Source organism: Juglans regia, chromosome 13, assembly GCF_001411555.2.
Source record: "Juglans regia cultivar Chandler chromosome 13, Walnut 2.0, whole genome shotgun sequence".
Taxonomy (NCBI): domain Eukaryota; kingdom Viridiplantae; phylum Streptophyta; class Magnoliopsida; order Fagales; family Juglandaceae; genus Juglans; species Juglans regia.
The window spans coordinates 19,088,159-19,105,448 of record NC_049913.1 but is presented as its reverse complement, the minus strand read 5'-3'; the positions used below and the strand labels follow the sequence as shown (position 1 = coordinate 19,105,448).

Here is a 17,290-nt window from a genome sequence, read left to right as displayed (position 1 = left end):
CATTAAGGAAGGCAATGTACAAAAAAGTGATGCTATAATGCGTGCAAAACAAAGCTCGTTAAATAAATAGGGAAACACAGCGAAAGTCATTCCTTCTCATATACACACACCGAAGCAAAGTGCATTTGAGATTTGCCATCAATGATAGCTTTTGTAGACAAGTACAAAGAATACCAAAACTTATTTAACACAAGGTCACAAGTCGAACGATTGGCACATGTTCAAAAAGCATAGGGAATATATTCCACACCCATTGTGGTGGTCTGGCATTTTTTAGACTCTAGATCCAAAAGCAAACATATGAGACACCAGCTTTGGAACTTTTGCTTTCAAAGGATTCTAATAGTATTTTAACAAAAAAAGAATGGAAATCAAGTTTATACCTTCCAAAAAGAAATGGATACTCAACCGTTCATGGTGGGCAGCTGGCAGAGGACTTTGAACACCTTGAGTGAGAATTTAACGTAATTGAACTAGAATAACATCAACTGATTTCTCTGCTGAAGATCGACCCATCTGGTGGCAAAATTTGCATGATGAGACAACAAAGGACTTTGAACAGAATACCAATAAGTTCTTATATATAAAAAAAAAAAAAAAAAAAAGAGAAACAGAATATCAGTAAGTATCAGCACCAGCCTATTTATCTAATCACGAACCATCAAATATCACTTTGCAACATCATCCCATCCAGTAAGAAACAAGTGAGGAATTATGTATACCTTGGGTTCTCATATTCCCATTTAGGAAAGGTAAACTGTGTTGTGTTTCTGATCCAAACACTGAACACAGCTCCGTCGAACTAAGGCTGGAAATATATTTCTCTCAAGTTTGTAAAGTAGGAACTGCGAGATCATCACTGCAAGTAATTAGACGCTTTTTGACCATCTCATTTTGCAATTCAATGGCTTCATCCACTTTTCCCAGCTCATAAAACTTCCTCAATAGACATATACACAGAATCTCATCAGGAAGGAGACCCCTCTGAATCATCTCATCAAACAGCTCTTTTGCTCGTTGCACCTCGCCACACCGAGAAAAACCCCAAATCAAAGAAGTATATGCCGGCAGATCAAACTCCATACCCAAATCAATCATTATGTCTCGCAAATTCAAAGCTTCCTGAAGATTCCCATGCTTTAAGTTCCCATCAATTAAAGCAGTGTAAGAACTTCTATCAGGAATCACACCCTTGTCCAGCATTTCATCAAACAGCTTCTTGGCTGCTTCAATACTATTATTTTTACAAAGACCATCAATTAACGCTGTATAAACTGCAACATTAGGTTGCATACCAATGTCGTCCATGCTATTAAAATGCTTGATTGCCTCTTCAACCAATCCCATTTTGCACAAACCATCAATTAGTGCACAATAAGTAACAACGCTGACCTCGATATTCAAGTCCTGTAACTCCCGCAGCAGATTGAGAGCCTCTGCAGTTTTTCCAGCCTTGAAATAAGCATCCATAAGGGTTGTGTATATAAAATGGTCAGGAATTACTCCAGCTTTCAGCATTGCCTGGAAGACTTCTTCTGCTGCCTTTATCCTCCCACCTTTACAAAGACCATCCACTAGAGCTGTGTAGGTGACAATGTTCAAGTGAACTCCAGCCTGCATCATCTCATTAGCCAGCTCCAAAGCATCATTTAGATTGCCTAATTTACAACTTGCATCAATAAGAGAATTATATGTGACAACATCGGGCATAAGGCCAGCTTGTTTCATTTTTTCGAACAATCTTCTAGCAGTTCCCAAATCTCCTCCTTTGCACATACTGGATATCATTAAATTATATGGGAAAACCGAAGGACTAATTCCAGCCCCAACCATATCTTCAAAAAACTTCCTCGACAATTTCCTCTTGCCTGTCTTTTCATATCCATCAATAAGAGAATTATATGTGATAACATCAGGCATAAGGCCAGTTTGTTTCATTTTTTCGAACAAGCTTCTAGCAGCTTCCAAATCTCCTCCTCTGCACATATTGTCTATCATTATATTATACGTGAAAACATCGGGCATAAGGCTAGTTTTTTTCATTTTTTCGAACAAGCTTCTAGCAGCTTCCAAATCTCCTCCTCTGCACATATTGTCTATCATTATATTATACGTGAAAACATCGGGCACAAGGCCAGTTTGTTTCATTTTTTCAAACAAGCTTCTAGCAGCTTCCAAATCTCCTCTTTTGCACATATTGTCTATCATTATATTATATGTGAAAATCGAAAGACTAATTCCAGCCCCAACCATATCTTTAAAAATCTTCCTCGACAATTCCCTCTTGCCTGCCTTTTCATATCCATTAATAAGAGAATTATATGTGACAACATCGGGCATAAGGCCAGTTTGTTTTATTTTTTCGAACAAGCTTCTAGCAGCTTCCAAATCTCCTCCTTTGCACATATTGCCTATCATTATATTATATGTGAAAACATCGGGCATAAGGCCAATTTGTTTCATTTTTTCGAACAAGCTTCTAGAAGCTTCCAAATCTCCTCCTTTGCACATATTGTCTATCATTATATTATATGTGAAAACCGAAGGACTAATTCCAGCCCCAACCATATCTTTAAAAAACTTCCTCGACAATTCCCTCTTCCCTGACTTTGAAAGTCTATGCAAAAGTTCATTACAAGACCGAGCTTTTGGCAAAACCCTGTACTTCTCCATCCTCAAAAAACACTCGCTCGCTTCCTCCAGCATTCCTAGCTCAGTTACAACACTAAATAAAGCATCAAACACACCAAACCCTGGAACACAAACACCCCTTGTCGACCACAATACGTCAAACACATGGCAACCTGGCAAAACCCACCTCAACAAAACTAACTCTCTAATAATCCTATTGGCGTCGAAGTACATTCTCGCATAAAACAAAATATGGACCAAGATACAATATGACTCCGTGGTGTGGCAAAACCCGATTCGGGTTCCCGCCCATTTGAAGAACCGCAAAGTTAACCTTGGATCCCCTTTCCATATGGGCGCCAGCGCCGAGTCAAACAAACAGATAATCCTATTGTCATCCCACTGCTCTTGTTGAATAATTTGAATAATATTACAAATTGATTCTTTACTAATATCATCAAAAATACGATTGGGGCTTGATTTGCTGACAAAAGGGTATCTGATAATGAAAAGAAAGCTGGTCAACCAAATCAAAGGGTAATGAAGTAAAGAAGGTTGCACGGAAAGTGCATGACAGAATGTCAAAGAGAAGAATCAGAATTTCAAGATTGCATTTCGTATTTGTCTTTTCCTCTATACAATAGAGCTCCAGCAGTGAGCTATTTATAGCCAACAGTACATACACGATTTATAAGAAATGAATACAAGATTAAATCTCCACTGTACAGCTCATCAATTTTCTGTTGTGCATAACAGATTCTAGAGCTTTCCGTGAGTGGGAATTGGTTATTTCTGTACAGAGGCAGCTTTCTGTGTTGATGTAGTGCGGACACAGCCTTCTTGCAAATCCGTGGAGTCTGATGCTTCAATTGTCCCCCTCGATTCTAGCGGCACGGGGAAGATAGTCAAGGATGAGCGGAGCAGGTTGAATCGACTTGAAGATAGTGGCTTAGTGAGGATGTCAGCCACTTGATCCTTGCTTGAAACAAATGCAACTCTAAGTGTCTTAGCAGCAACTCTCTCTCTTACAAAATGAAAATCAAGTTCAACATGTTTAGTTCTTGAATGTAAAACAGGATTTACTGACAAATAAGTGGCACCTAAATTGTCACACCACAGGGTTGGTGGATCAATTAAGGGAATGGCTAATTCTTTTAACAGGGACTGAATCCAAAGAATTTCACAGGTAGTGTTAGCCACAGCTTTGTATTCAGTCTCGGTTGAAGAACGAGCTATAGTGGGCTGCTTTTTGGAGCCCCAAGAAATTAAGTGTGAGCCAAAATATACGCAAAAACCACCAGTTGACTTGCGGTCATCTGGACACCCCGCCCAGTCAGCATCCGAGAAGGCAGTGAGTTCAAAGGAAGAAGATGATGAAAAGTGAAGGCCAAAGTGAGATGTAAGGCGAAGGTAGCGTAAGATACGCTTGACAGCTTGCCAATGAGGGACACGAGGGCAGTGCATAAATTGACACACTTTGTTGACTGCAAAGGACAATTCAGGTCGGGTAAAAGAGAGGTACTGCAGACTTCCTACAACACTCCTATAAAGTTGAGGATCTTCAAACGAAGGCCCATCAAGAGCCGAGAGTTTGACATTGGTACACATGGGAGTAGACACTGGCTTAGACTTGTCCATGTTGGTCTTATGTAAAAGATCAGAAATATAACGACTTTGGGACATGAATAAACCAGATGACATACGAGTGATTTCAACCCCCAAAAAAAAATGCAATATGCCAAGGTCTTTGACAGGGAAGTCACTACGGAGTGAATGAATAAAATCATGAATCAAAGAAGTGTTAGAGGCAGTCACAATAATATCATCAACATAAACCAGAATATAAATTGAATTAGAGCCATGTGAGAGAATAAATAATGAAGAATCCGAAACTGAGGCATGAAAACCTAAGGAAAGTAACTTGGAGCTCAATTTGGAGAACCAAGCCCGAGGGGCTTGTTTCAATCCATAAATGGATTTGCGTAACTTATAGATGTGATGTGGAAATTCAGGATTTACGAACCCAACAGGTTGATGCATATATACATCCTCCTCCAAGTCGCCATGCAAGAAGGCGTTCTGTATATCAAGCTGATGAAGAGGCCAGTTACGGGTAATAGCAATGGAAAGAAGGAGACGTATGGTTACGGGTTTAATCACAGGGCTAAAGGTCTCTGAGTAATCCAAACCCGGTTGCTGATGAAACCCTTTAGCAACAAGACGAGCTTTGCGTCGCTCTAGGGTGCCATCAGCTTTACTTTTGGTCTTGAGAACCCACTTAGAACCAAGAACATTGAAGTGAGGAGAGGGCGGTACCAAATCCCAGGTTCGGGTTTGAAGGAGCGCATGAAATTCGATGGCCATTGCGTCACGCCATAAAAATTGAAGCATCAGACTCCACGGATTTGCAAGAAGGCTGTGTCCGCACTACATCAACACAGAAAGCTGCCTCTGTACAGAAATAACCAATTCCCACTCACGGAAAGCTCTAGAATCTGTTATGCACAACAGAAAATTGATGAGCTGTACAGTGGAGATTTAATCTTGTATTCATTTCTTATAAATCGTGTATGTACTGTTGGCTATAAATAGCTCACTGCTGGAGCTCTATTGTATAGAGGGAAAGACAAATACGAAATGCAATCTTGAAATTCTGATTCTTCTCTTTGACATTCTGTCATGCACTTTCCGTGCAACCTTCTTTACTTCATTATGGTATCACGAGCATAGTCCAAGACAAACGTCTATCATTCCTGGTCTATTATGGCTCCAAATAAATCCAATTCCTCTCCTTCTCCCACCACTATCACCAACCTTGCCACAAATTTAGTCACCGTTAAGCTCAATATTGACAATTTTCTTCTCTGGAAAGCCCAGATTTTGCCCTTCCTTAAAGGTCATCGTCTCTTTGGTTATATTGATGGCACTATTTCCCCTCCTCCACCCACTGTGGACGGCAAACCCAACTCAGCTTACACTGACTGGGCTCTTCAAGATCAACTTGTTCTCTCGGCTATTAACTCCTCACTGACCGATAATGTTCTAGCTCAAGTACTCGAATGCACAACCTCGCGTGAAGTATGGAATACCCTTTCTTCCCTATTTTCGGCGCAATCTTCGGCTCACATTATGCAAACGCAATACCAGTTGGCTACCTTGAAGAAAGGCTCTGAAACCATTTCAGAGTACTTTCACAAAGCTACTGCTCTCTCGTCCTCACTCAGTGCTGCTGGTCGACCCCTCTCCTCTTCTGAGTTCATTATCTACCTCTTAGCTGGTCTAGGGTCCGAATATGAATCTATTGTCACCTCAATCACAACCCGTCCCGAAACACTCTCGTCTGCTCAAGTTTTCAGTTATCTGCTCAACCATGAGTCACGGCTAGCACATCAAACTCATTCCCTTCTCTCTGCTACCTCTCTTTCTGCCAACTCGACTGTCACTCAGCCCTCTCTTCCCTCCTCATCCTCTAACAGAGGTCGTGGCCGTGGAAGGCGAGGCCGTGGCAGAGGTCGTGGTTCTTTCACTCCTCATTTCAACAACCTCTCTTCCAACTTCTCTCAACGACCAACGTGCCAAGTTTGTCAAAAATCTGGTCACTCTGCTCTGTCTTGTTACTATCGTTTTGATCACTCTTATCAAACTCCTCCCCCTCCCTCTCTTCACGCCAACTATACTGCCTTCCCATCTGTTCCTCCTTCTGTCTCTAATTGGTTTCCGGATACCGCTGCTACGAATCATTTTACCTCTGATTTTGCCAATTTGAACATCAACTCTACTCCTTACATTGGTTCGGATCAAGTGAGCATTGGGGATGGATCTGTGCTCCCCATTCAAAACACTGGCATGGCTGAACTCTCTTTCTCTTCTCGAAAATTTTTTCTCAAAAATTTATTACATGTTCCTTTGATCACTAGAAATCAGCTTTCTGTGTTGATGTAGTGCGGACACAGCCTTCTTGCAAATCCGTGGAGTCTGATGCTTCAATTAAGGGCAATCAAGGAAAGAACCATGCGATGACGAAACATTGATAGTATTGAAAAATGGGATAATGGGGTTCAGGGTGTTCGGAGAGAGAGGGCTTACACGGTGAGAGGCTCTACGACCAACGTGGAAGAAACCGCGCAGGTAAAGTCGCATTGTTGTTCGGAGAGAGATGGCGTGTTTTTTTTTTTTTTTTTTTGAAGGGAGAGGCTCTACCGAAGAATTTTTCGAAATCGCCATTCGGCCTTTTTTTTTTTTTTTTGTCATTTTTTCATTTGATCTTTTTTTAAATATTTAAAAAAATAAAAAATTTATAATATTATAAAAAAATATTTTCTTAATTACTAAAATAAATGTATCGAAGCGGTGATTGTAAAGCCAAACAAAATAGAATCGGATTTGGAGTTAGGCAGTTTAATTTTTTGAATTGAATCATATTTTCTCCCATTCTGAATGAATATAAGAATGGGGAAGGAAATATATGTTTTCTTAATTTCAATTCAAAAATAAATAAGGTTTTAAATAAAGAGTAATGTTACATATAGTTATAAAGTACATAAATATCGCACAATCGTTTTAAAAAAAAGTATGATTTACTATTAAAAAATTAATTTTTTTTTCATGTAGATGTCTTTTTTTTTTTTTTTTTTCTAAAAAGATTGTATGGTATTTATATACTCTATGATTATAAATATAATTTATCTTAAATAAATTTGAGTCGATTTAAATTAATCTAAAATTAATTTGATGAGTTGTTGAATTGATCACGAGAGCGTTTAAAATATTTGATTTTTTCTCACTTCAAAATAATTGAGTTTATCTAAATGAATTGCTTTTCAAAGGTAACTTTCCGTCAAGAAAGATGGGCCAAATTTTTAACCAAGTGGTTCCATATATGCATAAAAGAATCACTTTGGCACACCATTTTTTGAATACTTTAAATACATTTATTACTAGCTTAAAAAAATACATTTATTATTAGAGTATAAATACATAGTAGAGAGAGAAATAAACGTAGTATATTTAAGAGAGAGAGAGGGAACGAACACTGATTTGTTTTTATAGATGAAATGAGATAAGATGTGATGAGTTAAGATAAATGTTAAAAATTGACTAAAATATTATTATAATATTTTTTTTTTAAAATTTAAAAATATTGAATTGTTTATTTTATTTTGTGTAGAAATTTAAAAAATTTATAATGATTAGATGAAATGAGATGAGATGTGTTGTGAAAACAAATAAAACGGAATTTTGTGGCATATTATCACTAGGTGCACAACGGGATTAACGTAAGCATAAGCATTCAAAATGTGCTTGCTTGCTCCTACTGTTAGTCTGTTTCAATTGTGGTGGGTTGAGACACTAGTGGCGTATGTTTGGATGCTAAACTTATTTCTATATATCTCAAGTCATTGATAAGATTTACTATTTTTTCAACTTTTTACAAAAGGTTAAGCATATCTCAATCTATTTTATATATTTAAACATTTATCAACCTACTTCATACATTTAAACACATCTCAATAGAATCTATAAAATATTATTATTCACAAATCAACTCAGATCATTTGAGATCACCTAAACACAACCACTTGCAAGGTTAGATTTAAAAATAAAATGAGCATGATTAATAATATGAAAAATATAAACGCAAAAGAAAAATCAAATAGAATAATAGAAAAGAGAAAAATGAATAAAAATCTTAAATTATATATAATATAATTTATTCCTAATTATATATAGTATAATTTAATCTTAAATGAAAATCTTAATTACGAGAGATCTCTCCCTTGCCACCACATACAAAGGAAAATGAGAAAGAAAAAAATGAAAAGAATATTATTTATAGCATGATTACTGGTATGAAAAAAAATAAAAGAAAATCAAATAGAACTTCTTATAATTTCATTTCCAAATATCACTTAATCACAAAACACTTTTTATTTTTAAATCATTCATTTAATTATTACATAAAATTATTAAAATACAAAAATAATACAACTTTTACTAGGGGTATAACCAATCCGGTTCAGTCCAGAGATTTGAAGAACTGATACTAAATCAAATAAATTCATAAACCGGTAGTTTCGATTTTACCGGTTCAGGTCTGGTTTTTCTAATTTTAGTATAGTATTAGTGGATTATATAGTGATATAGTACTAGTATAACTACTAATACTATAGTTATTTATATATAGTGGATTACTAATAGTACTATAAGTAATAGTATTAGTGTACATATATATATACACACATATATAATAGTATTATATAATGATATAGTATTGATTATGTATATTAGTGATAATATACTAGTGATAATATGTTAGTGTCTAACTTATTTATATATTAGTGGTAATATTATGTATGTTATACATAAAAAATATTTTATATAATATTAAAATATATATATATATCTATGAACCGGTCCGGTCTTGTTCAGTCCAATGTTAGAAAAAAGAAAATAAAAACCAGACCGATTTTTAGAAAAATGAAATCGTTATCGGACTGAACCGGTTTTGGAACCCATTGATTCAATCTGGCTCATCGGTTTCTTTTTTCACTCTTAACTCTTAAAAACTTTAAAACAAAACACAAAATCAATACAAGTGCTACAAACATTAAAACAAAATACAAAAATTAATACAATTTTTCTAAATTTCAAAACAAAAGATATAAGGTGATGCTATTGTGCCGTCCAGCTCTTATCGTTGGGCATGTCCCCTAGTGTAATTAACATTCTACTTCTTTTTTCAAACATTTTAAAAAATATACAAATCACTAGTGATAATTATAGGGATGTTACTCACACTCTTGGGGTAGGAGTGCCCCCATCTTGCACTCCAACCCCAACATGGGTAGGAGGGTGGGGTTTACCCATCGGAATCTAGCCTCGCGCCCTATGGGAGGGTCCCCGACCGGGTGCCAAGGGCGAATTTAGACCTCAGCTCCGTCCACCGCAAGCCTCCCTTGTTTGGCTCAAATGGGCCCATAACCTGTAAAATGGCCCAGATACCATTCTAAATTACCTAAATTAAAAAACAATGTATACATATTACATAAAATAAAACAAAACTTGTTAAAGCGTTAAACATAAAGTCAAAAGTTCTACCAATTAAGTAACTTCTAATTTCTAACTAATAATTTTAAACTATTACAATAATACAAATTAATATAAAATTATTACAAATTATCAAAAAATATTACAAATTTTTAAGTAATTTAAATGAATAATAACGTTTCAATGAAATAACAAATTGTAGTAGGATAACTTATGACTTATGAGATCATTTGACTTTGACTTTAAGTCTTGAGATTAGCATTTAGGGGTGGTGGGCAAGTGACACTGTGACGTTATAAAACCTAAAACATTAATAGGAAAAAAAATTATAATTACAATCAATATATGCATATGTAACAAGTTAGAAACTTAAAACTACAAGTACAAACCAAGATTAGATCATAAGGTTCTAGTTGTAGGCTTTTATGTCAAGAATTCAAGATTAGATCATTGGAAATTTGGAATTAGGGTTGGGCAAGTGAGACTATAAAACTGAAAAACAAAATAAGAGAAAAAAAATCATAAATACGAACATTATTTAGAGAAGTAAAAAGTTAAAAATTAAAAGTACAAACCAAAATGAGATCATTGAGATTAGAATTGGGCATGTGACAGTGAGACTATAAAAGTTGAAAAAAAAAACATAAAAAAATAATAATTAGAATTACACATTATATATATACTACAAATAATTAAGAAATTATACAAATCAATGGCAATAGTGGACCGAACTAGGAAGTCATATTGCGGCCGATGTAAACATAGCCCCATTTATTGGAGTTGTTTCTACAACAATTAAATTTAAAATTAAGACCGGTCAAATGAATATAAATAATAACACAATATCTTATAAGCAAAAGTAGATCAATGAATTAAAAGGGATTACTGAATCCATGTTGATCACCACTCACCTCCTTATCTGCCTCCACAAAGTCTACCATATCCGGAATATAAATTGGCTTCCATTTGATCTAATTTCGAGTTCGAATAAATGCCTCCATAGTAGTAGGAGATAATGAACTCCGGAATGGATCCAATATGTACCCCCAGTAGTAATAGGGGTGACCAAAATACTATAGGCTATGTCTCCAAGGATGAGATACTGACAAAATTAACCTTCCATGCATATAAGATATCAGACCCTAGCTTAACAGGTGCATCTCCACTACTAAGTATCTATCCAAATCCGAATGGCCGTCTTAAGGCTGATGAAGCTTGGAAACCTACTCCAACCTCTTATCCCACCCCAACGTACACTTTTTCCCCATTCCAACTTCGGGAGGAGGAAATGCGGTAGCTGTAGGTGTCGGAATATTACCATCCCTGAATGCGGCAAACTCATTAAACAATCTTTTATTGGTTTTCCTAATCCTTACCACAATATGATTCGTCCATGCCTTCACGTTCACCAATCCCAAGCCATATGCTATGCAATCAATTTTGTACTTGTGTTAAGGACAATAGCCACATATAGGAAAATGTTTATCCTAATGAAATATCTCCAATACTTGTCATATTTAGTCCTCATTCTCATTACCATTTCCCACAACTTAGTTTAGTCTCTTCCGTACATTAGATTCAGTTGTTATTTCATCTAATATACTTGTTGACAAAAATCCATTAGATATAACATGCAAAGAACCAAAAATGGTGGTTGTGACCTCATAGAAAAACCTAAATAATTCTATAAAGATCTCAACTACAACCTAATCATCATCATTAGGTTTACCCAATCTCCACATTAAAAAGGTTGAGTTCCATCATGAAAAAATATGACATCTCCAAACTCCACTTGGGATAGAACGGAGACTTGGAGAGTCAGGAAATGCAACACATGATTGTATACCCCCGATCATGACAATTAATATACAATGCATCATAGTATGCAATTAGTTGTATGCAATAATCGCTGCATAAAAGGGTGATTTCTAAAAATATTTGCGCTAGAATGAACTAAACATCCCAACACTCAAATTAAACATAAGAACATTCAAATTAAACATAATTAGTGCATTACTTAAAGAGGTCCAATCCGTAAGGCATAAGTTCAAACACAACTGGGAGATAGAATCTGCTTAATACAAACAACATCAGAATGGCTTAAATAATTTATCTAAGGTGTAGCATGGTAATCAAGACCATCTTTAAAATCATTATAATCAACTCCAACTTGTGATCAAGGTCGGGCTCATCCTTAAACATACGTATCCAGGGATTGGAGTTCATCACCATCTTGATCGTCGAAGTTTGGTCCTACTACAACTTCTACCATTTCAAGAAGAATGGTAGTTGGGACTACCACAGTGAGATCCATTGAAATGTCAGTAAGTTAAACAACTAACTTTCATAAAAATAAGATATTCATGATAGATGATAAACATAAGATGTATGATTGACATGTAGAAAACTGTATTTGACTTTCATCCAGATTCCTCAACATCTTTAAGAAAACTTTGATGCACATTTTCTTATAGAGACATCCCTTTTTTAAAGCATACTTTTAGTTATTAGAGTCATTATCACATAATATAAGGTATCATCATAGTTCTCCATTTGCATTGTGAGTACCTGTCGGTGACCATAACACAACTCATGTTGAGACTACGTTAGTAGAGTTGTGCAAATATATTTTTTAATGCATTGACCTCTTAAACATATCACCATCATCATAACATATGCACCCACCAGCAGTAGGTGTTATATACAATTTCACTCCGGTATTCTTTACAATGAATCTATTCGAAGATCGTAGATGGCTTGTTGTCAACCTTGGGGTTACCATTCAATTTTTATTCACTCCAGAATGGATGGAGGAGTTCCACTAGGATATTCCCTCATCCTAGCATTGGGTAATGCTAAAACATCTTCATGTTATGCTTTTTGAAAAAATATTTCATTACATGTGTTCATTTCATAACATGTAGTGTACTTTATGATAAAAACATATTTTCATGCTCCATACTAAAAGCAACATTCTTTCATGCTTCGTGAAAAAATAACATGACACATGCCATGTATACAAGTAGTCAAATGCTCAATGATGTATCATATGATATTTCATGATTAAAATGACATGTATAACATGAATGTGACGTTTATACAATAATCATTAATAAATTATCCAAGAGTAAGTTAGAAGCTAACTTACAAACTTCCTAAGTTCTAAAATCATTGCTTCTAAAATACAATACGTGCCAGAGTTATGAAGTATGAACTATCCAGAATCTAACAAACAAAAATAGTATTTGCAAAATTTCCCTCTAGTTTATCCGAAATTGCTATTTGGGCCTTAAACTTTTACTATTTGTATTTTGACCCCAAATTCCACCAATTTGCACAAATTTCATTTATTTCATATTCTTATTCTATATATGATCTTAGAATTTCATGAATCAAACATCCACCATGAGAATTTCATCCAATTTGTGGCATGCATGTGGCTTGATTTACATTATGTGTGATTGTAAGCCTATAATCCTTAAGAACTCTTTATGACCAATAATTGGATATGAACTTATTAACATGTTAATAATTTAGATTTAAGCAATATGGAATCATATCAACATCCATGTGATGAACAAAATAAGCCATCATGAATTCACCATAACCTAGTACTTAGCATTATGTATCTAACTTCTCTTTAACATATGAATCCTTATACCTTCAAAGAATCATGCATTCTAACTCATGATATCACAAGATAACCTCCAAACAAGTCAAAGTTGAAACATGCTAGATGATCAACCCAAGATATAGATTTATGAACCTACCATGACATATTGTTTTCCTTCAATAAAAACCTTTGATTAATTAAACAAGACATTAGCTAATCTTACTAAATCTTCTCAAGACATTTCATGACTAAAGCTTCACATCAAAATAATTTATGCATGAAGAACACCAAATTTGAACCAAAACATGCTTTCCAGAGATTAAACTCATGTAACTCAATCCAAATCTCATTCTCATACCATAAAACAAAGCCTCATATGTGATTCTAACTTCCAAAAAAGAGATATGGTAGATTTACTCACTAATTCATGGCTTTAAGACAACCCTATCACCCTTCAAGGACTTTAATCTCACCACTCAGTTTCACTCTCCTCAACACTATGGATGTTTTGCTCTCAAGAAAGCTAAAGAAATGTTTGAGATTTCCAGTGGAGGAAGTGAGGGAATAGGAGTGCTATTTATAGAGTTTGAGTGAGTAAGCAAAAGGTGAAGAGGCGCTTAGTTTGGCTGAAGTGTAGTGTAGGTGGTTGGTGTAAGTTTCAGTGGAGTGCATGCATGAATTTCCATATCTGTACAATTGAACACATCACACTATTGACTCATGGACAAGGACCAAAGGATGGTGATAGGTACAAGGGTTGAGTGGTTTCAGAAGTTAGGACAAAATTAATTGTTTCCTCAAGGGAAACCAAGTGCAGGTCGACGGTTTTAGTATTTAAAATTGTCTAGATATGATCAACTCTAGTCCTAATCCTTGTGGAAAGTTTCTGGTCTCTATTTCCATACTTTTTGAGTGAATTTCCTAGAGGTGTATTTGGGGCATGAATGTTGGACACTTGGTGTTTGATGTGCAGCAAAAGGAAGTGGGTGGTTGAATGGGGAAGGGTTTATCCTAGTGTTTGCACATGGTTTCCCAACATTGTGTCAATGGTTTTGATCATTTTTGGGGTGGTTTCTTAAGGTGATTTGATGATACATATCCAAAGCTAGGTGTGGTACTATAGGCATGTGAAGATGGTTGGATTTATTGCAGAAAAGTTTTGAAAGCAATGGTGCAGTTCAGCTGAAAACAAGTTCTATTTTGCAAGGTGAGATAGTTTGGTTTTTAATGTGACCATGGGGGCTGTTCTAGGCTTCATCTTAGCCCTGAATCTTCCAGAACTAGGTATCATGAGAGTGGGTTAATCAAGTGAAGAAAATCAATTGATGAGGTGGTTGAAAGATGAAGGTTTTGTCGGCTTGTTCTTGGAGTGCACCAGTTTGCACCTAGTGCATCCGATTGGTTTGTTTCTTGGCATTGACATGCCTTCCCACTTCATACATGAGCTGCAATCTAACTATTGTTCTATAGTTGTGGAAGATTGATCCAATGCAAGTGAAGAAGATGAAAAATTTAGAAAAAATGATAGAATGAAAAGCTAGAAGGAATTGGCATGCATGGTGTCAAAGTTACTATTCAATGGCACGATGAAGGGTTTTGGGAATATGAGCGTGAGGTCATGATGGAGGGCTGGCCATGATTAAAAAAATAACCTTAGGGGCGTGTGGGAGATTTTGCAAGAAAAGGAAAATGATTTGCTAGGTGGTTGTATTTACTATTTGAAACAATGAGGGGAATCCTTGGCTTAAACTCCAAGTAGTGCATTCTCATTGGGCATAAAACTTCTATTGTGCTAAACCTTAATTTAGGCCTTGAAATGGGCTTTCCCTCGAGCATCATGTTCAGTGTGATAGCCCCAACCCCCGCTTGGGATTGAACGGTGACTGAAGTGTTGGGACATATAACACGAGGCTACATACCCCTTGTATATGACAGTTAAGATGCAATGCACATATGGATCTAACAATATGCAGTATATCGCAACGGAAAATTCTACTTAAGTCAATTTAAACAAGACAAATATCATGGTACCAAAGCATATAAATCCCAAAATAGAAATTTCCAAAATAGTCATCAAAGACTTAATTGTTCCGAATGAAACTCCCAAAACATGGGACTGTCATATCAAGTGTCATCAAAATAAGTCATCCATAAAAAAGGTCCCATAACATAAGTTGTTTAGTGAGGTCGATCCTGCTTTGTCTTGTCCTGATTCATAATCATTCTCAGTTGCTCAAAAAGATACAACACCTCAGTGATGAATTGGTCGGCAACTTCCAACCTCTCCAAAATAGACGGCTCCTAAGAGACCTCACTTCTCTTCGGAGTCTCCTTAGGGATCTGGGGAACTGGTCTCTTGGGTTTCCCCATGAATATCCTTTTAGGATCCTATCAAAACTTCTACCATTATGGGTAAGGGAATGGTAATGGAAATTATAATAGTGAGATTTCGAGAAATCTTAGTAACTAAACAAATAACATGTAACATATATCGAAAGCATACGTAAGCAAACTCAAAATGAATGCATGGACATAAAACTTTACTTTTGCATTTGGCTCTTGAAAATACCGTGTGCATCATGACTTTCATAACCATTTTCTTTCATAAAACATCTTTTTCATCATTTCATACTTGTTCATTTAACATACTTGTAAGCTCGAGTTCTTGTTCATATAACATACTTGTGAGCTCGGGTTCTTGTTCATATAACATAACATAGCATGACTTAGAGCTTAAGGCCTTTCTTTGGCTTTTAACTTATAAATGTATAGCTCATGACTCCCTATGCACCGTGTGTTTCCCGCTAGTTACCGCATCAACCATTGATCCTCTTTGACCAAGGTGACTACGTCTTACTTATAATCATTCTTATTAAGGCAGTTCGCTTTTTGCCTTCACCGTAAGGCACCCACTAGTTACCCCACTCCGGTATCCTTCTCTTTTGGGAATCATTTGAGGCCCGTAGACTATACTTCGTCGACCCAGAGGCTAACACTCCATTTTAGACACTCCTGAGTGGACAGAGGAGTGCCACTAGAACAATCCCCTGTCCTAGGCTTTGGGGTCGTTGTAAAACTTTAAAAGACTTTTTTTCTTTTTGAAAAGTTTCACAAAAACTCAATGCATGTCACATGGACTATGAAACTTTGTGATTTCATGGGATACATGCAAATACAAAAAACTTATCATGACCATATAGCAATTAATCATACACATCCATGAACATCTCGTGTTACGGCTTGAAAATATTAGAACATGCGACCATGTTCTTATTCATAAGTTCTAAGACATTCGATTACAAACAAGAGGTGAACATACATAACTTCACACACATCATGCAATGGCCGAATCACATCAAACACTAACATGCAAGAGAATTAATTTCATGCCTTCAAAACTTTTAATCAAAACAAGCTAACCCCTTCATCTATGGCCATGGATGAAACCTCCTAGTCTTAAAAACATGTTACATTCATTTTCATGAACTTAGAATCTTCTAATGTGTTTAACAAAACTTTATCCACAATTTCCCATGCATAACCGAAACATACAAGTGAGCATGCTTTGGAAAAATAAGCATTTCTTTGAGTTTAATCCTTAAAAAATTAGGTAATAAACATTCTAGAAATCATGCAAAAACTGAAACCCTAATCATGGCCTTCCACTTCATTTTCATGACATAAAATAACAACAATGAACATGACCATGTATGGCCGATCATATGAATAGTATATTCATGAAAAAAATCACTTTCTTGGTTAGCATCTTATAAGAGACTCAATAATACAATAACCTTCATAAGCATAGAGAAAATCATGCAAATTTGAAACCCTAACATGGCCTTTCCTTCCTTATTCGTGATATAAGCTAACATAATAACTACTTCAATCATAAGTTGAACATCCACATGATGGATCCGATTATAGCACATAGAAGAACATCATCAAGCATAACCGTGCAACCAAACAACAAGTAAGTTCACATTGCATATACATAAA

The 17,290-nt window shown here is 35.8% G+C and overlaps 1 protein-coding gene across 1 annotated transcript; it reads right to left on the bottom strand.

Moving 5' to 3' along the window:
* Nucleotides 1–712: 712 nt before the first annotated feature.
* LOC109006999 (putative pentatricopeptide repeat-containing protein At2g02150) lies at nt 713–3,162 on the bottom strand (the record flags this gene model as incomplete). Its single annotated transcript, XM_035684345.1, has 1 exon — nt 713–3,162. A coding segment is annotated over one exon (2,337 nt), but the record flags the coding sequence as incomplete, so codon positions are not given.
* Nucleotides 3,163–17,290: the final 14,128 nt, after the last annotated feature.